The sequence below is a fragment of the Condylura cristata genome, unplaced genomic scaffold (genome assembly GCF_000260355.1).
Source record: "Condylura cristata isolate star-nosed mole 26May11 unplaced genomic scaffold, ConCri1.0 scaffold00023, whole genome shotgun sequence".
NCBI classification, from domain to species: domain Eukaryota; kingdom Metazoa; phylum Chordata; class Mammalia; order Eulipotyphla; family Talpidae; genus Condylura; species Condylura cristata.
Window position 1 is genome coordinate 32,892,509 of NW_004567124.1, and position 24,320 is coordinate 32,916,828.

The 24,320-nt window shown below is 47.0% G+C and overlaps 1 protein-coding gene across 3 annotated transcripts in view; it reads left to right on the forward strand.

Moving 5' to 3' along the window:
• The window catches only part of PML (promyelocytic leukemia), a 66,389-nt gene that overhangs the window by 32,784 nt on the left and 9,285 nt on the right, over window positions 1-24,320 (forward strand). For 2 of the 3 annotated variants that reach the window (XM_004687967.2, XM_012728757.1), the window contains 5 exons: window positions 9,674-10,254; window positions 12,544-12,614; window positions 18,103-18,234; window positions 18,606-18,858; window positions 19,586-19,638. In XM_004687967.2, coding sequence (XP_004688024.1) covers window positions 9,674-10,254; window positions 12,544-12,614; window positions 18,103-18,234; window positions 18,606-18,858; window positions 19,586-19,638 — 1,090 coding nt within the window. Of the gene's footprint in view, window positions 1-9,673; window positions 10,255-12,543; window positions 12,615-18,102; window positions 18,235-18,605; window positions 18,859-19,585; window positions 19,639-20,235; window positions 21,344-24,320 lie in introns of those variants that run through there. The other variant, XM_012728756.1, reaches the window with a different exon arrangement.

The following is a 24,320-nucleotide window of genomic DNA, read 5'->3' on the forward strand; positions in this document are numbered from 1 at the left end:
TTAGTGGTGCCTCTCTCCCTGCCCTGTAAGAGTATGGCAATTTTTAAATCATTTTTAGACTTACCAGGTTGATAATCTAAGAATATTACGACAATTTGAGAAAACTTATTAATTTGATGACTATTAAATGAGTAGTGTTAAATGAAGATAAAATCTCAGTGATAGTTAGAGTTTATCAGATATCAAAGTGAAGATTCGAACCTGGGAAGCAGCCCAAGAGATGTTACACTGCCAGAACTTTTCCAACAAATAGGACTTTAAATTTAGTTTTTATAGGTAGGAACAGTGAGTCATTGACATTTAAGAGTGTAATTATTTTTGACAGAGGGTGCTTCTAGTTCTAAGTTGTCCCAGTTTAAGATATGTCATTGCTAGAGGAAGGCGATGCAGGATTTAATCTCTACCTTTTTAAGGAATGTCCTGCAGAGGTAAAAGCTGGGTAGTCGTTGTTAAATCCTTTTTATTCAGCTTCTTAGTCATGAATGTGAGTTGAAACTAGTTTACCTTCAGGAAGCAGACTCCTGCTTAGGCTACAGAATGGAGCCTGTTCTGATTTAGTCCATGCAGATGGCTTTGCTTTCTTGCCTACTTTTGGGGGGGTGGGGTGTGTCCCAGAAAATTTTACAGTATGTTAACAGTAATTAAATCAGAACTACAGGATATAATCAGAGCTACATTAAAAAAAACATTTGACACACATTTTTATAAAAGTGCTTGATAATATTAGAATTAGTTATGCCACAAAGGAACAACTGCCTGTTTTTCATGCCACCAGATCCTTGTTAACATTGAATAATTAACTTTAGTCATTGAATTTTTAACAAATTCCTGCCTTGTATTTCACAATCTGGATTTGCTCTGCCAAAGCTGTCAGAATGGTTGAGGTATTTTGAGTTTGGTATGACTAAATAGAAGAGCAACCCACTTATACCATATGTGAACACAAGATAAAACTCCACTCCATTTATACTAGGAATATAAGTCATTGCTACCTCAATCATCAGTAGTCATTTTTCCCATCCATGCTTTTAAATGATCAGTTGTCTTAGCTATTTCCATCTCTATTAGTTATTTCATTTACTGGTATTTAGGCAGCTTTAAATAAAATAACTTGGTAACAGCTATGCTTAGCTATGCTTAGCGTCACTGGCTTGCAAATCCAAGTTGTTTTCATGTTCATGAACTCAATCAGTGATACTATATCATCATAGTGCATTATGAAAAACTCAATTAATTTTCCCAAGTGACCTAACTTCTGGAAATTAAATCTCCATTAACATGTTGCTTACAAAATTGTTTGCAAAAAATAAAAAAATTTTGTTTGTGCTTCATACTACACTTGACCCTCAGTCAATGCAGGGGTTAGAACCACTGACTGACCCCAGAGCTCAAAAATCTGTGTAACTTTTGACTTCCCCAGAGCTTAACTACTGACAAGATAGCTATTGACTAAGAGCCTTACCAGATAATATAACCAATTGACTAATGCACATTTTTTGTGTTTTTTTTTTTTTAAAAGATTTATTTATTTATTCATACAGAACTGGGGTACAGGCCAGAGGCTCAGGGGCGGTGAGAGGCTTCACCAGAGACAGAGTGGGGAGCAGAACAGGCAGATTGATGAAGTACACTGCTGAGGGGAGCAGCGGGCGGGTCAGGAGAGGTCTGGCTCGCCATGTGGTCTCCTCCGGGGCAGGCGGCAGGCGGGAATCGAACTCATGCGGAAGTGGCTTCAGATTCTCAGTGCTGTGCTTTAACCCGCTGCGCCACCAGGGAGGGCCATTTTTTGTGTTTTATATATAATATACGGTGTTAAGAAAATCATAAGGATAGTTAAATAGATTTACTATACTACATTAGCATTGTTGCTTACGAGGAAATCCACATAAACATGGACCCTTCAGTTCAAACCCATGTTGGGCAAGAATTAAGTATATTCCCACTGTATTATGAGTGGCATCATTGTGGACACCTCAGGACCTCCCTGGTGGCGCAGGGGTAAAGTCTAGCACTATCAAGTGATCGCCAGCCATTGAAGCCTGAGTTTCATTCCCTGCCTGGGAGCTGACCCTCTCCTGTCTCACCTGCTGCTCCCCTTAGCAGTGTATTTCGGTCAAACTGTCTGCTCTGTTCCCCCCTCTATCTCTGGTGAATCCTCTCACTTCCCCACACCTCTGGCCTATTCCCCAGTTCTTGCATGCATAAATAAATAAAATAAAACTTTCCTTTTTTAAAACATAAGCATATTAGGAATACCATGCTGGTGGCTTTGTGCGTGGGTTGCTCAAAGAGACTAGAGGCAAGAAGACCTACTAGGATCATCTTTACATGCTAGACTCATGCAGGCACAAAGCTGGTACTCAGTTTTTTGTTTTTTTTTTTAAGTGATGAATGATGGTAGAATCTGGAATTCCCCTTGGTCTCAAGTTTGTCTTTGTCTAGCTCGCCTTTGAATACAATGCCATTCACTGCCCTCAATTAGGCAGGGAACAGAGGCAGCAATGCAATGCTACCCACCAGAATGAGTGACATGGCCCATCAGAACATGATGTCACTGTGGCTATGCCTGTCCTCTGTCTGGGGAACTGGGACCTGCATAGAAAAAAAAAGTGAGGAAGAAAGAGAGAGGAGAGTGTTGCCGATCTTCTGGGTTCCTGTGTATGTTTGAGGAATAATCACTGACACACTGGACAGAGGTTCGCAAACTCAGGTTTATTGCAAGACTTTTGAAGCAGGAGAGGTTCAAGGGGAGCAGCCTGTTATGGTTGGGGGTAGGTTTCCTTTCATAATTGCTCATGGGACTTTCCACTCTCCTGGTGCTTTTCTACTAACCTGCTCTGCCTCACTGTTCCACTTTGCCACCCATGACTTTTATTTCCCTGCCCTTGTGGCAGCCAACCTCTGCTAGCTCTGTGGTTACCAGCCTTGGTCTGCTATCTTGCAACAGCTTGTCAGCCAGCTCATAGTCAGTTCTTACAGGCCAGCTCCCTACCCAACTAGTTCTCTGCTCCCTCACAAATTTTTTCTTCCTTGTTCTTGGATGTGGGGCCAGCAGTGGGAAGCAGACAAGTCTTTTTTTTGCTGCTTTTTTTAACTTCTAGTGTCTTTCTATGAAACCTCAATCTTCCATACTCCCTATAATCTTCTCAAACAATGAGTAGTTAGTTGGAGGAAGGACACTCAATAAATAGGAATAATGCTTTCACTGTCTTAAAATATCCCAGGGTTGGGTCCCACGGGATGAAGTCTCAATATTTGAAGCTATCTACAGCCACTGCAGCAAGAATTCCATCCCCAATCAGATGACCCACATGGCGCAGCAGACCTCTCCTGACCCACCTGCTACTCCCCTCAGCAGTGTACTTAAGTCAATCTGCCTGTTCTGCTCCCCACTCTGTCTCTGGTGAATCTTCTCACCCCCACACCTCTGGCCTGTACCCCAGGTTCTTGTATGCATAAATAGATAAATCTTTTTTACAAAATATGATTGTGGAAACTTTTAGAAAATCTAAATAGGCGAAAATGGAAAGGGAGAAAGAGAAAAGGGTGACTACTCTCAGTACAGACCCTTTCCTTGCTGCTGTATGATCATTTAAAACACAATCAACAACATCTAGTGTCCCATAACTTGCTTTTCTTATAACAGGAGACTAAATGTTATTTGAAAAGACACATAGTTTTGAATTTTTAGGCAGCCACACCTGTTGACTGTGTGACCACCTCCCCCGCCACCATTTCTTCAGTGGTTATAAGGTACTTAACTATCATGAGAATAAATAATCTACTACACATTGGAGCCCTAACTTGATGTCCCCCACCTTCCAGCCAGCCAGTCTTCCTGATTCTGCTTGTTAAAATGCCTTTCTTATATGTAAGACGTGAACAGTAAAATGCATAAAAGAAAGTATTGGCTGTGCCCTTCATGGCATCAGTAGAAATATGTTGGAGATTTGAGCCCCTACAGCAAAGGAAATAAAAGGAAAAATAAATAATTGGGAGAATCTCAAACTAAAAAGCTTTTACACAGTAAAAGAAATATAAGTAGATTAAAAAGTTTCTACTCAATGGGAGAAAATATTCACATTACACAACTGACGAGGGGTTAATCGCAAACTATATATATATAACCGATTCAATTTAGCAGCAACAACCAAACACCCATACAGCCTAACTAATAAAGAAGCAGAAGTTCTGCATGGACAGGTCTCCCAAGAGGATACCGAGCCAGCCAGTAGACATATGGGAGATATGATCAGCATTACTTTTTGTTTTTTAAACCACTATAGTGGAAAATTACTTTAATTTATTAATTAATTTTTTACATAGAAGAACTAGGGTGTAGGTCAGAGGTGGGGGGACATTGACATTGAGAGGATTCACCGGAGACAGAGTGGGGAGCAGAACAGGCAGATGTACTGAAACACACTGCTGAGGGGAGCAGCGGGAGGGTCAGGGGAGGTCTGCTGTGCCATGTGGGTCACCTCCCAGACTGGGGATCAAACTCAGGCCATTGCAGTGCTGAGATTTAACCCCTAGGCCACCAGAGAGGCTCCCAAATAAACTTTGTTTTGAAGTACGAAAAAAGACTGAAACAGAAAAGAGTACAATGGAAGAATCAGCAAGAAGCAGAGGTGATTAAGTGTACAGAAGGAGGCAGAAGGTGGAGTTTAAAATGCCAAGAGGCTTGGTGCCAGGGAACTGTGGGACAGATAATACCAGTCCTTATGGTTACCATTCTTTGTAATAGCAAAAGACTAGAAACAACCCAAATGTCAGTCAATAGGACCGACTGGTTGAATAAAGCCAGGAAGATGTGCAGACATTGATATGGAAGAAACTCTAGAAACTGATGTTAAATAACACATAGAAGCAGAGTAGCGTGCTTCATGCTACATTTGTGTAAGAAGTGGTGGGGAATCCAGTTCCTTACTCATTTGTTTCAATACACAGTGGGTAGATAAACCCAGACCTAGTAAGTAGGTGACACAGAGGAAGGGAGCATGTAAAGAAAACCCCCTTAATTTCCATTATTTTGGAATGCTTTCTTTATTATATGAATGTGCATTCGTACAGGTGCCAGGGCCTATTTCAAAATATCTGGCATGTTCTTTTGGTCTTCACTTTCAGATTGGTCCTGCACTTAGTAATGGTAGTCCTATAGTGTGTTACAGGGCAGAGAAAAGTCCCCTTTAATTTTTTAAAAATTTCTTGTCTATATATTCCTTCAGATGAAATTTAGAGTCAGTTGGTTAACTCTGAAAATCTCATTTATAATTTCATTAAAATGGCTTTACACATTTATATTAACTTGAGGAGAATTAACATTGTAATACTTAAGTCTCCCCAGCTGGGACCTACCTTGATCCACTTTTCTGGTTTTTAGATTTTTTTCTACCTCTCAGTGGGTTTTTATCCCTTTCTCCTATAAGCCCCACATATTTCTTGTGAGAATTATGTCCAGATATTTTTTTTTGGCATTTTAAAAATAGTTCTGAAGGGGATAATGGAATTTCCCCCTCAACACCAATATTTCTTTTCAGTTGCTGTGCTTGGATAGAATAAAGCTATTTTCTTCTTGTAATGCTCATGTAATCCAGTTGCTTTGCTAAAACAACTTCTTCTTTTGAATATTCTAGAAACGAGAAACTGTCATATTCCTTTCCTGACCTCTGTTGTCAAGAGTCAACTGCAGTTGTCTACAAACTACACTTAGGAATGGTTGCTCTTTAATTTAAAAAACGATAATATATTTGCAAGGTTCAAACACAAAATCAGGGTGAAATGTCTGACTACATCTCTGCCTAGCCTCTTCCCATACCTGCTTTTATTCATTTGTGTGTCCTAAGATTTCTATATTCAAATACAATCAGATATAAATACATTCTTATTTTCTACATTATATATTTTTTAAAGATGTATGTATTTATGCACACAGAACTGGGGTACAGGCCAGAGGTGTAGGGGCAGTGAGAGGATTCACCAGAGACAGAGTGGGGAGCAGAACAGGTAGATGGATAAAGTACACTGCTGAGGGGAGCAGCGGGTGGGTCAGGAGAGGTCTGCTGTGCCATGTGGGTCATCCTGGGGTCGGGGAGCGAACTGATGCTGAAGTGGCTTTAGCTTCTTAGTGCTGTGCTTTAACCCACTACGCCACCAGGGAGGGCCCTATTTTCTACATTATTTTAAAAAATCGGATTGAGTTAACATTAGTATACAATCCATGTGTGATTTAGTGGTGTAAGGTCACACCTCTTCATATGTATATTACCACATCTCTCCCTTTCACCAAGGTACCCACAGTCCTCTCCTATAAACCACTAGCCCTCTCTACACTTTGCCCCTTTTTCTCCATTGTTACATAAAAGGTGGCTTCCTATTCATACACTTCTTCTGCACCTTGATTTTTTTTTTACTTAATCATCATACTAGTACAAATATTGAACATGTTATATGCTAGATAATGTTCTAACTTTTTATGTACATTAAGTACTTTAATTTTTCTAGTACTCCTATAATTATCCTCATTTGCCATGGAGATTTTTTTCTGTATAAAGAACTATTTTTTATAGCAGTATAGTATTCCATTGCATAAGTATAGCATGACTTATGGTACCAATTACCTAGTGATGGACACTCATGTTGCTACTGTTTTTTTACTATTATAGACTATGGCATTGTATGGTTGTTATTTTTATTTCATCTGAAGATAGAGCTACAAAATAGAGACCTAGAAGGGAGATTGCTGTGTCAAAGGATAAAGATATTTGTAATTTGGATGGCTATTGCCAGGTTACCCTCTGTAGAGTATAAATTCTTTTCATAATTGCTTAGCATCTCTCAAAAATAATGTCACTAGCAAGTACTAATGTTTCCATCAGTTACAGTACAGAGAGTTATTATTAAGAACATTTATATAGGACTTCTCATTTGGTCCTCTACAATACCCACATAGGAGATGGCATTATCCCTGTTTTATAGATAAGAAAACTGAGGTGCATAGAGGTTAGATCACCTGCCAAATCACACTGGCTTCACATCTACCCAGCTCCTGTGTCTACTCCAGCTACAGCTTACCTCTGTCACAGGCCCTACCTTGGGGTGATGGGTTATCTGGCACTTAGACCAGATCTGCTGGAGTTGCTGAATCACATGATCCATTGACCACACCATGCTGCTCTCCCATACTCTGGGGTACCCAGCAGATCCCTACCATCTTGGACCAAGTCTGCTGTGCTGAGCAGGAGGATCCATTCCTGAGGTCTTACCACCTTGAGGAACCTGGGAGTTCCAAGTCAGCAAAGCTGAGGACCATGCTGTGATTCCAGAGTCTGGTTGGCCTACAGACTCTCTGTTGGCAGTTCGAGACAGGTTGATCTCAGTAATCGAGGTTAAAGTGGCCCCAGCTAAGATCCTTTTTCCTGCCTCAGGAGGGCCGACTTCCTATTATGGCTGTTGGTGGGAGTAAATTACAGAGGAGTTTCTGGGGAAGGAACTAACACTATTTTTCCTGGTAATATATGGAGATGCAACATTGCAGTGGTTAAAGGCATGGACTCTGAGTCAGACTGACTGGGTTATTATATTAATTTCCTATTGCTGATGCAACCAACAAACTACCACAAATTTAGGGGCTTAAAATAAAATAATGCATATTATTGTATCGCTCTCGAGGTGAGAAATCTAAAATGGGTTTTATTGAGATAAAATAAAGATGTCAGCAGGACTGTGTTCCTTTTAGAAGTTCTTGGAGCAAATCCATCTGTTGCCTTTTCCAGCTTCTCGAGGCTGCCCACGTTCCCTGGTTCATGAGACCCTAACACCTCAAAGATGGAGGATAGCATCATCCTGACCCCTGCTTTCATCAGCACATCTTCTTTCTTTTGCTCTCCTGCCTTTCCCTGTATCCTTTATAAGGACTCTTGTGATTGTATTAGGTCCACGCATATATTATAGGATGATCCCCTCCCCCATCACAAAAACCTTAATTCATTCACACCTGCAAAGTCCTTTTTGCCATGTAAGGTAACACTCACAGGTACAGGGGCCATTATTTCACCTACTATCGATTCATTTTTTTAGATTTATTTATTTATACATACAAGAACTGGGGTACAAGCCAAGAGGTGCGGGAGGTTAGAGGGTTTCACCAGAAACAGAGTGGGGAGCAGAACAGGCAAATGTGCTGAAATACACTGCTGAGTGGAACAGCAGGTGAAGTGGGAGAGGTCTGCCACACCATGTGGGTCACCTCCCTGGCTGGGGATTGAACTTAACGCATTGTGCCACCAGGGAGGGCCCTATTTCACCAACTATTGGTTCTATCTGGACTTTACCACTTACTAATTATGTGAGCTCGGACAAATTATTTTACTTTCTTGTTCAATTTCCCCATCCTTAAAGTGGGAATATATTTCCTACTCCATAGTACTGTTAAGAGGATTAAATGAGTTTTAATATTTGTTAAACAGTCACAAATATAATAGTGCCTGTTATAGTAAATGTTACAGAAGTACTTGCTGGCTAAAATATATTAAATAAAAATGTTAAAATAAACTATAAATACGCTGATCTAGCAATCCTATTATTTGTAATCGATTTCATAGAAACAAAAGCACCCATGCATTAAGCTGCATATTATCCATATTGAGGTGGAGGGATAAGGAAGGGAAGAAGAAAAGAATGTACAAACAAGATATTACTGGAATGTCCATTAACATGAGACTGAATCAATTATGCTCCATGTGGAATATAATAGCATTATTACAGAGAATACATTAGATCTAAATTACAAACCTAGGGGAGGTATGTTAAATTAGAAGAGGAATTACAAAATTATGGTATAGCATGACCTCATTTTTTTTTAATCCCCATCCAAATTATTGTAGACATTTCAAACAATTATTTTACCCCATATGTCTCAGTTTCTTCATCTGTGAAATGAATATCATAAAAATTCTCCCCTAACAGACTCACCTGAGGGTTAAGTGGGATGAAATGTTTCCAGTCCTTAGAATCCTGTAAGCAGCCTCATAGTACTTCCAGACGGTGATTGGTGGGGACAGATGGGAGGCTGCACCTGGGATGCTCACCTGGTCATCTCCTGGCTAGTGAATGGGAATTCAGAAGTGATGGGCAGAGATGATTAGCTTTCTTTTTGTCTGTCTTTGCATTGTTTTATGGATGGCTGGGCATAGTAACCCCCCTTTTTTTTTAAGATTTATTTATGCATACAGAATTGGGGTACAGGCCCGAGGTGCAGGGGCAGTGAGAGTATTCACCAGAGGCAGTGGAGAGCAGAACAGGCAGGTCAACAAAGTACACTGCCGAGGGGAGCAGCGGGCGTGTCAGGAGAGGTCTGCTGCATCATATGGATCACTTCCGGGGCTGGGGATCAACCTCCCCAGTGAAGCGGCTGCAGCTAACTTCGCAATGCTGTGCCCTAATCTGTTGTGCCACCAGGGAGGGCCCAGTAGTAACTTTTTAATAGTGTCATGTTTCAGTGGTAGCTTGGATACTGCCACCATAACCACAAACACTGAACTGGGGAAAGCACACGCCTAGAAACACCCATGATTCCAAGTTTTGTCACTTCTGCAGTAGAATCTAAGGACGAAAACTTCCAAGGGAAAAATGACAGGAAAACCTAACTTAGATTGGCCTTGTGTGTCCACAGCATCTACTGCCGAGGCTGCTCCAAGCCGCTCTGCTGTTCGTGCGCACTCTTGGACGACGGTCACAGCAAGCTCAAGTGCGACATCAGCCTGGAGATCCGGCAGAGACAGGAGGAGTTGGACGCCATGACGCAGGCGCTGCAGGAGCAGGACGCAGCCTTTGGAGCTGCGCAGGCAAAGATGCGCTCAGCGGTCAGCCAACTGGGGCGCTTGCGCAGAGACACCGAGGAGCTGATCCGCTCACGCATGGGCCAGGTGGTGGAGCACGTGCTGGCGCAGGAGCACAAGCTGCTGAAGGTGGTCAATGAGCGCTACCAGTGCAACTATGAACAGTTGTCTGGCCAGCTGCGCCGCCTGGATGTAGTGCTGCAGCGCATCCGCACAGGCAGTGCGCTTGTGCAGAAGATGAAGAGCTACGCCTCGGACCAGGAGGTGCTGGACATGCACAGCTTCCTGCTTGAGGCCCTCACCTCCCTGCGGCAGGAGCAGCCACAGGACCTGCAAGCTGCCGTGCACACCGATACCTTCGAGGAGCTGAAGGTGCACCTGCAAGACCTTGTTTCTTACATCATCCAAAGGACAGGTAAGGCCCGAGCCACTTTCCTGGCTGGGCTGGATAGCATTTACGGTCTTGTGGCTTGCTGCTGGGTCCCCCATTCCCAGACAGGGCAGAAAAGATGCTCGCCACTTGACAGAAAGGGAAATTTTTTTTTTTTAAAGATTTATTTATTTATTCATACAGAACAGAGATGCGGAGGGTGAGAGGATTCACCAGAGACAGAGTGGGGAACAGAACAGGCAGATCGACGAAGTACACTGCTGAGGGGAGCAGCGGGCCGGTCAGGAGAGGTCTGCCACGCCATGTGGTCACATCCGGGGCAGGCGGGAATCGAGCTCATGGGGAAGTGGCTTAAGCTTCTTAGTGCAGTGCTTTAACCCGCTGTGCCACCAGGGAGGGCCCGACAGAAAGGGAAATTTTATTAAGTCTTAGGTTTGATCACAGCTCAGGTTTCAGGGCCACTTGACTAACTTACCAGACTCGATGGTTAGTTTGTGACCTTTAAGGAAGTTAGAAACTATGAAACACAACCAGACTTCATATCATTTTAGCCCCAGAGCGTCCCAGTCACAACTAGAGATTCTCTTAAGTGCCTATGCTAAGCAATGGAAAAGTCAGTGGGTTGAATGGAGGGGGCTGAGAAAACACCTGCAGAGGTGGGTACTTGTCCCCAACCACCATCTGACTCAGCATAGGTGCCTCTTTGCCCTCAGGGTAGCTTGTCATCTAGACCAACTGCCAAACGTTGTGGGCCCTGTCTGGTCTTGGGCCTGGGAAGAGAGAGAGCAGATGAATTTCTGATTTCAGACATTGTCAGGCCTGACCAGGAGTCAAGGTGGTGGCAACATATAGCTGGAGAGTGAGGTGTAGTTCTTGATTGGTCCTGAAGTGCACATCTGGGAGTTGCAACAGCTCTGGAGACACCAAGAGATATGGGCTGAGGAAACCCCACCTTGAGGAAATCTTTAGGCTGGAATCTTAGCTCTGGGCAGTTCTGGTTCTGACTCTGTGTGCATTACTGAGAAAGGGAAGAAAGACCCCAACACTGAAGGTGCCGTGAAGGGCTTGCTCATTCCTGCCCTTGGCAATGATGGTTGTGGGTTCTTAAAAGTATAATCCAGGGCCTTCCCTGGTGGCACAGCGGGTTAAAGCACAGCACTAAGAAGCTAAAGCCACTTCAGCATGAATTCAATCCCCAGCCCTGGAGGTGACTCACATGGCGCGGCAGACCTCTCCTGACCTGCTCGCTGCTCCCCTCAGCAGTGTACTTTGTCATCTGCCTGTTCTGCTCCCCACTCTGTCTCTGGTGAATCCTCTCACTGTCCCTGCACCTCTGGACTGTACCCCAGTTCTGTATGCATAAATAAATAAATCTTAAAAAAAAAAAGTATAATCCTAGAGTGGGCCTGGTCATCCAATGAATGTCATCCCATATATAGGAATGATCCCAGAGTTTAGACAGCTTGCCTTGGGTCTTATCACCAGACAGCAGCTGAGAAAGGATTTATTTTATCTCAAGTGTGAGAGATTTAGATTAGATTTAATAAAAACCAGACTGCAGGTAAGAAGGGTATGCCGAACTCCCACTGTGCTTGTGCTTAGTGAGCAGTCACCACCTCAGGGTTGCTCACACTGCCGGGTCTGTATCCAGACCCAGAGAGAAGGGCACCTGGGCTTTACAGCCCAAGGCACGAGCCCTCCATGCCACCCATCTCTCCCTGCTGGTGGGGTTCATGCTCATTGTAGTCTGCCAGCTTCCTTCTAACGCCAGCCTTTCCAGGGAGCTGCCTCAGTGCTGGGAGAGGGCTGGAGAATGGGTCTCCAAGTACTGGAGACCCCGAAACTGGAAGACTGGTCAGTATAGGCTGGAAGACTGACCTGTGTCCATATCATGCTGTTCTTGTTTGTGTCTGTGAAACCATGTCTGTGGAATAAGGATTAGAAAAGAGAACAGGACAGCCTGATAATGCAGAACCTTGGCAGTGAGTGCCAGAATAACACTGAATACTAAGAAATGAGAAGACGAATTGTTGTTTGGTAGTTCTGCTTATCCTGTATCTTTGTCACTTTGTTTTTTCCGCTAATAAAAGCTGTGGTATGCTGAGGAGAACAGAGCAGTGGATCTAGACTCTCTCTCCCCAGCAGCCCTTTCAAACTTCTCAAGACTCATGCCAGCGTCCTTTTGCCTTGGCTCTCTGTGACATCCAGGAAGACAATGGGGTGCTGTTCCCTCTGTCAACTGTCCCAGACCAGAATACCTCTCTCACACCAGGATGTCTCTGACCTGCCTGTGACCTTCTCTGTGTTCTTCAGATGCAGCTCTTCCGAAGCCAACCAGCCCAGAGACTGCCAGCATCGCCAAGGACATTGATGACATTGACATGGTGAGATGAGTTTGAGGGCTAAAGGGGTCAGGGGTGTCGGGAGCCCCGTGTCAGGAAGGGACTGGAGCCCTGCTCTCCCTGTGTCTGCAGGCAGGGACAGTGCCTGGCAGAGTGCTAAGAGAGGGACAGCAGGTGGTCGGACTGGAACTTTCTGTGGGACAGAGTAAAGGAAGGTAGTGGGCTGGCTCTAGGCTCCTAAATATCAGAGTAGCTCTTAATGGGGCCGAGAGGGCTTAGACCCAAGGTGGACACGAGGTGATCACTGGTAGCCAACCTTATAGATGTGGCAGCTGACCTCTCCCTGCTCTGCACTTCACCCCAGATATGTGAGCTTATCCCTGGGGTGAATGTGTAGACTTTCCCCTACATATGACTCTAGGAGAGAAAGGAGAATGGGGCCAGGAGTCAGACTTAAATCCTAGGGGTTCCTGGCCTCTTTCAGCGCCAGCATGCCAGACCATCATTTCTCAGGGTTAGAAGACACCTATGTCCCTTCTGATGTTGGCCTTTCCACCCCTCTGCAACACCCTGACCTGTGGTTGTTCCGCTTTCATGCAGATACCTGCAGGGACAGGAAATATGCTCATTCGTAAGCACTCCCATCTCTGGGGGACATGCAGTGGCACCCCTTTGACGTGTCCTTGTAGGTGCTGGCGTGCACGGCTCCTCTCTGCCAGGAGGGCTCTCGGTTGTCTCAGTTCTCTCTGATCTGCTCATCCTGGCCATTAGGTTTCTATGTGCCTGCCCATCAAGGCTCTGGACCGGGACTAGCCAGTCCTCGGGGAGAAGCGTAGCTGCTGCTGGGGCTGTCAGGGAGGGTGAGCCTTCACATGATGTGACCGGCAGGGGAGAGATTGCAGGATTATCCCTAGGGTGGAGAATGAGGAGAGTCGTAGATCCGGGAGAGTGTGCCGCGTAACCTCGTTTTCTACAGGCAATGAAGCTAAGGTTCAAAGAGGGGGTGTGACTTAACCCGAAGCCACGTAGCAAGTTAGGGGCAGGACTAGAAGCCAAACCTAGCTTCCTCATGTGCTCTGTCCCCCTATACACACACTGGCACAGGTAAAAAAGGACACTTATTTTTTTAGATCAGTGAGATAATCACATAGTCAGAAATGAAAACAGAAGTCTCACTCCTACCTTGTTCCCCATCTGTCCAGGTATGCCGTCATACCTGTCTTTATTAATTTTTTATATACCCTTCTAGAATTATAAGCTAATGTGATTATAGCTACTTGCTATTCTTCTTATTCTTTTTGTGTTTGTTTGCACAAAGGAAACGCAGTACCACATAGCCATAGTATTGTGTCCTGGGCTTTCTCATTGGAGAAATTACTCTGGAATTCTTAGCCTTTCAGTAGACAGGGAGCATCCTGCTGCCTTTTTGCATGGATGGGGCATGCTTTATTTAGCCAGTTCCTTGTTGATGCGGATTTAGGTGGTTTTGGTGTTCCAACATCAAGAGTGAATGCCATCTCCAAAGAAGTCATTTCCATAACATGGAAGTTACCCCCACAGAGCTCGACTGTCTTCTGGGTGCCAGGCACTGCTTAATGAACAGCAAGTGCCTGCACTGTCTTCTGTAAGGCCTGGGTATTTTGCCAGGCCTTTGTCTTGCTGTGACCTCTCACTATCTGCTGCTAAGCACTTTGAACTTAGAGAATGAGAAGGATGCTCTTTTTGCAAAGCCTGTTACTCTCACTTTGGTAAGAGGTTGGGGTGAGGTTGGGGTGAGCAGAGACGGGGATGGGAGGGCAAGGACAGGTATGGAGTGCCATTGGGCCAGGCGTGGTTGCTCCTTTCCAAGCCTCTGCCAAGAGAAAGACAGTCCATGTTCCTGACTTCTAGACTCCTCTTACCCACCTTTATCCCCTCTGAAAGTATTGGTTTACTTTCATGACAACCGTGTGCTTTCAAGGAGAGGAGGCAAAATACAACAGGTAAAACTAGCAACTTGGGTATGGCTATAGTTCTGCATCTTCCCCTGCTTCTCATATACCCTTTTTTGTAATGACGATACAGTCCTTTAATGAAAAAAAAAATTTTTTTAAAGCTACAAAACAACGAAGTCAATCAGCATGACCTGTTTTTTTTTTTTTTTTGAACACTCATGTGCTTCCGCTCCTTTGTTAATGTGGGGGTGGGTGTCCAGAAGCGTGGGGTGCGCAGAGAGGAGCCCAGCTCTGCCTCTGAGGTGTTCAAAGCCCAAGTGGAAAGAGGGTCTTTTACATGCCTGCAGTTTGCAGCGCCAGCAGGTAATAATTCTGTTAGTAAATAAACAAAGCAAAACACATGCTTTCTTAGTCCTGGAGATTGTAAGTCGGAGATCAAGGTGGCTGCAAGACTGGAAGCTCTGAGTCCTCCCTCCTTGGTTTGTAGAGGGCCGTCTCCCCCTTGTGTTCTCACCAGATCATCTCTCTGTGCGTCTATTTTTAATTTTTGAAGGAACTTAAGTGCAATTGTCCATAGCACCTATACCATTGCACATTCCCACCAGTGGTGTAAGGGGTTCCGTCATCCTGATGGGTATGAGCTAGTTGAAACTTTTTTGACCATCACTCATTATGAAATAGATATTTCATTTAACCTACAGCAGGTACACATGCACACAAATAAAAACCTGTAGCTTTAACAGTTTGGTAAAACAAATTTCACTTACTACATGGGATGCACTGTAGTGTTGTTTTTTCTATACACTCTTCTGTGTAGTATAAAAAATGCTGGTCATGACCCACTCGATGGCTATCCTGATTGCTAGTGGGTCACAAACTATCGTTTGAAGACACCTCCACAGAGAGCACCATGGAGAGTGTGTACTTTTGTAGAGACTTAGGAAATTATCTGTTCATTCTCTTTCCCCCTACACCTTTCTCCTCTTTTTGTAAACATGTTGAGAAAAAGAAGCCCTGGAAAGGGGAAAGTCAGTGCATTACAGCAAATGATGTGGGATCTCAGCACTCCACTTCAAAATTCTATACCAAGAGCTCCCTCCCCGCCTCAGGCCCAGAGTCCCACATGTAACACAGTGGACAGGGACAGCCTGCGGGCTCCTGATGGACGATGCCCTGTGTGCTCAGGGAATATAAGACACCAGTGGTCAGGAGTGGAGGCTGCCGCATAGATGAGCCCCTGCGGGCTGGGCCTCCCCTTTGGGAAGGACTCTTCCCACTTTGCTTATTTTCAGTTTTACACAATCAGGGGTTTGGGGCAGGGTATGAAGGAGAAGAGGGACTGATGAAAAGGAGTGACTTCGAAACCTAGTACAGGCCCTTTCTAAGTGTGTGGTTTTAGAAAATGATGTCTTTGCTGTGCCTCAGTTTCTTTGCATGAAAATTGACAATAGAGTTGGCCCTTGAACAATACGGGGGTTGGGGTACCAAAACCTATACAGTCAAAAATCCACCTCCAACGTTTGACTCCCACAAAACGACAGACACCCTTTAGTATCCACCAAAGGGCACCATCAACTCAGAGACTGTTTTCAGGACCCCCCCTTGCCTACCCATATTCGTGGCTACTCATTTTCCTTACAGTCAGCTCTCTATCCACCACGGTTGGTTAAATCTATAAATGCAAAATCATTAGCTATGGAGGGCCAACTGTATTTATAGGAAAAAAAAATCAGTGTATCAGTCAACCGTTGGCAATTCAAACCTGTGTTGTTCAAGATTCAGCTGTAGTCATAGTATGGTGCTTACTTTTTCTTTTTTAACTTCTTTTTTATAGCTTTTTTTTTTTAAATTTATTTATTCGTGCATACAGAACTGGGGTACAGGCCAGAGGCTCAGGGACGGCAAGAGTCTTCACCAGAGACAGAGTGGGGAGCAGAACAGGCAGAAAACGAAGAACACTGCTGAGGGGAGCAGCGGGCGGGTCAGGAGAGGTCTGCCACGCCATGTGGTGACCTCCGGGGCAGGCGGGAATCGAACTCATGTGGAAGTGGCTTTAGCTTCTCAGTGCTATGCTTTAACCCGCTGCGCCACCAGGGAGGGCCTATAACTTTTAAAACTTATAACTTCTTTTTATAATGGTAAAAGTCATATAAGGAAATTTATTATTTTAACCATGTTAAAGTATACAATCTTGTGACAACACATTTTCAAGCTTCTACAGCCATTCTATCTATCTACTTCTAGAATATTTTAAGTATTCTAAAAGGAAGCCCTGTGCCCACAGAGCAGTCAGCCCTCATTTCCACCCCTGCATACCCTGATAACCACCATTCTGCTTTCTCTCACAACATTTTTTATATAAGTGAAATGAGTTTTTCATATAATTGAAATCATACCATATATATTCTTTTGTGGCTTCTTTTTACTTAGCATAATGTGTTCAAGGTTCATGCACGTTGCAAATCTCAGAACTTCATTCCTTTTTACGGTTGAATAATATTCCAGCATATGGCTATACCACCTTCTGTGTGTCCATTTACCAGGTGATAGATATTTGGGTTGGTTCCACCTTTTGGCTATTTTGAATAGAGTTGCTGTGAACATTTACTCATATGCAAGTTTTTGTCTAACCTCTGCTTTGGGGTGTATATGGAGTAGATGATATGGAAATTCTCTATTTTGTTTTGGGATAGGTACTGGAAGTGCTCAGCTTACCTGGCAGAGTAGAGAAAAAGAAAATCATCATCAGGGCCTCGCGGGTGGTGCAGGGGTTAAAGTCTCAGTGCTATCAAGCTATTGCCAGCCACTGAGGTGTGAATTTGATCTCTAGCCAGGGAGCTGACCCACATGGTGCAGTAGACTTCTCCTGTCTTACTTCCTGCTCCCCTCAGCAGTGTATTTCAGTAGGTCTGCCTGTTCTGCTCCCCACTCTGTCTCTGGTAAAATCTCTGACCTACACCCCAGTTCTTGTATGCTCAAATAAATAAAAATAAATCTTTAATTAAAAAAAAAAGGACATCATTGTTGTCGTGAGTGGTGTACACAGTGCCAGCAGTCCTCCCAGGCAACTCACTTGGAGTAAAGCAGTTGGCACCCATCACCCTGTGAGGTGGATATTACTTCATTTCACAGAGGGGGACTGAGAACTGAGGAGTTAGAAGTGGTTTGTTCAGGGTGTGTAATTCACTGTTCTGAACCAGGCTGGGTTCAGAGGGAAGGTCACAGGGAAGCCAGCTGCAGTTCAGTGGGAAGATTTCTCCTTGGGTCGACTTTGGGACAGCAGTGAGCACTTCTTCCCTGGGGATGTGTAGGTTAGGTAGGAGCTAGTTATCTAACAAGCCTCAAGGAATTGCTGGGCAGTGTGATCCCTAAGGCCCTGTTAGAACAAATAGCAATCAAGGTGGCTGCTCGATGCCAGGACCGAAGTGCCGTAGGTGAAGTCACGGAGGGTGTGGGCAGGACTCCTGGTCACTGGTGGGCTCTGCGCTTGGAGCGGGCAGCCTGCACCTGTGGCTGGATGAGGCCCTGGGTTGGGCCGATGCTAGCCCTGGGCATGCTGACCAGTCATTTCTGACTCTTGTTTCCTGACTTTGCAGCCAGAGGAGATACAGAGGGTTCTGGTGCAGCCCCCAGGACTGGCTGAGGCCCAGCCTGTGGTACAGTCGGTGCCCGGGGCACACCCTGTCCCACTGTTCGCCTACTCCATCAAAGACGCCTCCTTTGGAGAGGTAAGGTTCTCCCTTGCCCCTGGTCCCTTTTCAAGTACCTAGGTCCCACCAGGCAGTGAGAGATAGTGCTGAGGTAAGAATCCAGGCTTCAATCAATACCTTCTTGTCAATCTTCCTGGCCAGTGGCGGCCCAGCCAGGAAGCTCCCCTCCAGAATATTGAGGCCAGCAGAGATCAGCAGGTAGGCTCAGTGTGCATGGATCTGGGTGGGTTCTCTGTGGAGAGAGAGGCCTGTTTGATCTGGCAGAGAACAGAGGGACCCAGAGGAGCAGAGGGGAGACTGCAGGCCCCATCACCCAAGTCCAGTCTCTGCCCACCACCACAGTGTCCCTGGAGGCTTCTGACCTGGCCCTGTGAATCCCCACTGTACAGGAGGTCTCTACACCACAGAAGAGGAAGTCCTGCCTGACCGAGTGCCCCAGCAGCAAGGTCATCAAGATGGAGTCTGAGGAAGAGAGAGAGGCAAGACTAACCCGGAGTTCCCCTGAGCAGCCCAAGCCAAGCACCTCCAAGGCAATCTCACCACCCCACCTGGAAGGGCCTCCCCGACCCAATAGCCTTGTCGTGGGAAGTGAGGTCCTCCTGCCCAACAGCAACCATGTGACCAGCGAAGCCAGGGAGACAGGTAGGTAGGGGGGTGGGCAGTAGGGGCTGACACCTCACACTGTCCTCCAGGGGCTCCGACCTCTGAATTCTGGGCCAGCAGCTGAATTAAGTATTCATAGACCAGGCGTAGCAGGCAAGATGGAAAGCCACTTTTTTGAAATTTTAAAATTTTCTTACATTGTTGTTCATTTTTGTAGCGTATTTGATCTCTCAGGTATAGTCCTTGTAATTCTCCCACCCCCATAGCATCATGTCCCATCACCACAGTCCCATGTGCTCTTCCCTCCCATTTCTACCCCTCCCTCTCCCCTGCTGTGGGCCTCAGATCTATGATCAGCTTGCAAGTTTTGTCTCTTTCCTGACTTTTTTTTTTTTTCAGTTTCTCTATATTCCCCATATAAGTGAAACCATCTGATATTTATCTTTTTCCTTCTGCCTTATTTGCTTAGCATAATCCCTTCCAACTTCATCCATGCTGCTGCAAATAGTGTGTTTGTCTTTTTGATTGCTCAGTAATATTCCACAGCTTTCTGACCCGTTCATCTGTATTGTGGCATTTGAAGGGCGGGTTTCCTTAAAGCCACTTGAATAACCCCTCCATACAGGCACAGGCTGGCACGCAAGACAGGCCCCCCTGGGTGGACTCACCTCATCCAGCCCACTGGCCTGCTAAGATTCCCCTGGGTGGGGTCCCACCCAGCAGGTGTCCCTGTCAGGACCTTACACTATCTCCTGCCTTATTTCAGAGGAGCACATCGTGGTGATCAGCAGCTCAGAAGACTCAGATGCTGAAAACTCGGTGAGTGGCCCAAAAGCTTGGCTCAGGACTCTTGCCTCTCCTAGGCCAGTTCCCAGGGGGCACAGCCACAGCAGGAAACCCTCAGACTCATCTTGTACCTGGGGATTTTCCAGAGAGTCAGAGTCTTAACTGTCTTGAAGACAGTGCCAGTGCCAGCTGTGGGCCTGGATCACCCCAGCCCTACTTCCATACCAGGCCTTGAGTTATCACTTCTGAAATGCTGAGAGTGCTTCCTTCCAGACCCCTGTCTCTTTTCCGGACTAACCACCACCTCGGTGCTTCCTTGTGCTCTTTCTATGCTCTAATCCTTAACAAGGAGGGTGTTCATCACAGCTAGGGTGAGCCAGGGCAGAGGTGTGAGGGCATGGTGCCCTGGCAGGGCCCAGATAGGCAAGTCTGACTCCACGTGAGAAAGTGCTTCTTTAAAGCTGTCCCACAGTGGAACAAGTGGAAGGCCCTTCCGTCCCTGGAGGTTTGTTAATGGAGGCTGGGCTGTCACCTAGCCAGGGGAAAAGGGGATCTGAATAGAGTAGAAGGTTGGACTGGGTGGCCCCGAGGTCCCTTCCAACCCTCAGTTTGAGGTTCTGTGTTGGAAAGCCTGTGGAGCCCAAGGAGACCACCGAGCCACGCTCCTCACCTGCCGGCCCCCTGCTGAGAGCACCAGATGCATCCCTTCCCTGCGGGAACCCTCATCTGCCCCAGGGCATATGGGGCCCCCTGGCTGGGCCACCCATCCATTCTGCGGAACAAGCTGCCATCCCAGAGGCCGAGTGTTCCAGCCAGCAAGTCCTCCAGCGCGGGATCAACTTCTGGTCACGCAGGAAGAAGAGAACTGCACACCCTCTCGGAGTCTTCCACAAGCCCTTCAAACTGTCCTGTGCTCACATGTGGGCAAGCCCCCCTTCTGCAGTTGAGGCCACCTCCTCCCTCGTGACCACCAGGCCTCCCAACCAGCCTGACAATCCCTGGGAGTATCCTGCCTGCCACAGGAACATGAGCCAATCCCGACGGGGACGAGGGGCCTCGCGATCCCGAAACCTGGGCCTTTCCAGCCGGGGCTCCTCCTACGTAGCCGAGTGGCTCAACAACTTCTTTTCCCTTCCTCTCTCTGTGATCCCTCAGCCTAATGCCTCTATCATTGAGATAGTGAGAGAAGGGAGAGCACCCCAGATACTCGGAGCAGAACTCTCCCCTGGGGATTCTAACAGAGCGCCCGTAGAGATTCCTCAGAGCCAGGTTGGTGGGGAGGACCCTCCAGAGGCACTCCCACCTTCCCACTCTCCATAAAGGCCCCCCTGCCAGCCCAAACCCCTCTCCGAGCTGTGAGACCCCCTAGTGACTCCCTCCTCTACAGCTGCTGGCCCTTCTCTCACCCTTGTGGCCAAACTACACAGCCCTGGCCCCTGAGCTTGCTCCATTCTGCTGCCCAGCCCTGCCCACAGACCTGAGGGCCCACAGTTGGCGTCCAGCATACCTTAGTCAAGGAATGAGTGAAGGGTGAACAGCTCCATCGACCTCCAGGTAGGGAGACAGACTTAGGTCCTCTTTAGTGGCGAGGTCTTGATTGAGATTCAGGCCCCTTCCTCATGTGCCTGGGCCTCTTCTCTCACCCTCTGCACCGCCCACCACGCCACCCCCCACCAGCTTTTCCATGGGGCCTAAGCCTATGCCAGAAGGGACTGTGTCTACCCCAGAAGTTGGCAGACTCCGTTGCTCAATAAATATCTGTTGAACGATCACCCTTGCAAGCCCGTCTTCCATGACTGTCACATCCCTGCAGCACTGAGTTCTTCTCTGCAGGTCACTTTTGTCCTCTCCCTGCTCTGAAACTTGGTTCTCCTGGGGGGTGGCCATGTCCCCTCTTTCCACCACACCCTGTGAGCATCAGAGGTAGCGACCTCCCTGTCTTCTGGACTATTTCAGTCCCACCTTCTGCGCTGGCCGGCTCGCCAGCCCCTAGCTCCGGCCCAGGGGCTGCACCTTCCCTTCCAGGAAGACTAGGGAGCCCTCCAGGGGAGACATCAAGACATCTCACCACAGCCCTGCCTGCATGGGTGGCATCCTTCCTGTCAGGGCGGAGGGGACGGCACCTCCCTGTAGGACTGGCTTCTCTCCTAGCCCAGTCCCCGCAATTCTGCCTTCTTGGGAGTCTGACTCTGTCTTCCCACCCTCATCTGAGCCTGCGAATACTTCCACTTCTTTCTGAGGCAGCTAAATTCCCTGAAGAAAGTCTTTCCCTGCCTGAAATCCTTCGGCTCACCTCCCTCTTGAGTTACTAATGTTCTTTTGCTCCGTCATCTTCTCTGTGCTGGGCCCTCACCCGCTTCCCTGCCCACGAGGCTGGCTGCCAACACACGACAATCACCGTCAGCCCTTGCTTGGTCGGGCCACCTCCCCTCCCTTGGGAGACGGCTTCCCCTCTGCTCATCTCCCTCTTGTCAAGTCTAAGTTCTTTGAAATGCTGTTGTACTTTTGGCTCTGGCTCAGGGCCCTCTTCTTCTTCCATGCCCTCCCCCCGACCTCAGTCACACTGTGGCCTTACGTATTGCATCCCGTGAAGCCAGTGCTTGCTCCCACAAAACAGGCCTGCATCACCCCAGCCCTGCTCCGTGGGTGCCACTCAGATACCCTGCGCTGGTGGCTCAGAATCACACCACCTGCCAGTAACATCCAAGCCCCCAGAGCCTCCTAGACACGGCCTCACAGCCAATCAATTTTTGTGCCTTGTTCCAACTTTCTCTGAAATCTGGGTACCTCTTTCCATCTCAGAATCTTAAAAAAATTAAAAGGGAGCAGCTGACCCTAGGTGGAGACAGAATCCTGGGAAGGGAAGACAGAGGAAAGGATTGGCAGGCCTGAGTCTCTGAGAGAGGCAAGGAGAGTGCAGAAGCCACTCTTATATGGGTGGGGGACAAGGTGTCTGTCCACACCTCAGCTGCCAGCATGGAGTTGCCAGTGATGTCTGAGGTTAACGAAGGAAGAAGGGAGAGCACATATGGGCTATAAAGAATGAAGCAATTAGCAGCAGCTGCTCACCCGGTAGATTGGGCTGGAAGCGCGGGGAGAGCCTGGAACCCCAGCTTCTGTACAGTGTCCTTAGATGGCATATATTTTAAGTTAACTTTTACAGGCATCTCAAATGTTTGGGGGTTGGGGGTGGGAATTAAAGAGAAAACAAATTAGGTCCCCCTTGTGTATTTCTGACCCACCTTGCATGCCTACTTCCAGACCCCTGGCACTTGTAGAGTGCCCACAGCATGTGCCCACATCTCCACAGCCTTCTCCATGACCTTCATCTGACTTCTGGTGTGTAAAAATGACAGCATTCTGGCCTGCCAAGATGGCACACTTACCGTGCACACCCGGGAGTATGGGCCCCGGCTCCGCCTCTCCAGTGTCAGCTGCCTGAGGCAGCCTCCTCCTGGCTCAGAGCAGGCCTGACAGCGGGGCAGGGCTCTGGCTGGCCTGACAAGCCCACTCCATTGAGCAGGTGTGGTTTGTGGTGCTGAGACAGGTGCTTACTCAAAGGTGCGGTTGGTTTGCATTCCTGGGCAGAGACCTGGGCTGAGGACTCCCCTTAAATATGGGGGTGAGTCGGCAGGGCCTCTCCCAGGCCCTGTGTTGGGATGCAAGCAGAAGACAGGTGTGATCACTTACTCTTGAGTCAGTGCCCTGAGCGGAGCGCTAAGTAGGAGTTGGGGCGACTCCTGGGGGAAGTAGCAACAGAAGGGAGGCCTGTGAAGAGTAGCTGCACCTGGTCAAGGCCTGGGGCAGGGCCCACAGAGGGCACAGGGATCCACAGGTGAGCTAGTGGGGCGATACACTCACCTATACACGTGAGAACCTTCTACACTATATGAGAGCTGGGGTTTTGTGTCTGCTCAAACCAGCAATGGCATGTCTTGCAGTACTCAGCTCTGTTGGTACTTGAACTGAGGTGCTGAGGAAGCTCCCCCGGAGCTGGGGACTTGGGCTAAGCATTCAAATCAGAGATTAGAGGAACCGCTTCATGTGACTGGGTACTGAATGTCAGAGTCTGGCCCATGTTTGATTGATGACAAAAGATGGGATGAATCTGTCATTAGGACAGTTATGATCAACCCTGGCTGCACACTGGAATCACTTGGGGGTGGGAAGAGGTTAACAGTGACAGATTTTTGCATCCCATCCTGAGATTCTGCTTGTATCAGTCTTGGCTGCAACCAGGACATTAGGGTCATTTTTTTTTTTTTAAAGCTACTAATGCTACCCATTTAGAGGATTCAGTAAGCACCTGTATCAGAGAGATGCTGCTCCTATGTGTCTCTTGGGCCAGGCGACATGTGCGTGCTGGGATAGGACATGGCGGGGAGAGGAGTGCTGGGTCTTCCCAGGTGGACCGCCTAGATTTTTGGAGGGTGATTACGATGGCCACCCAGCTTCTTCGCTTGAGCACCCATGGTACCGCCAGTAGACTGCTGTTTTGAGAAGGAATGCGGTTGGTGGAGACCGCTAAAGTTAGAGCTTGTGACCCAGATGGAATATGTACCCTGAAGGAATCCTGGATCCCTGAGAAACAGCCCCCTAGCCCACTAGATTAAAGACATTCCAGCACTGCAAAAAGTGTTAGAGGTGACTGGGCTCCAACTCCGAAGCACTGTTTATTTTCCTTTCCCCTTCTGATGTATCCTCTAGGTCTGAGG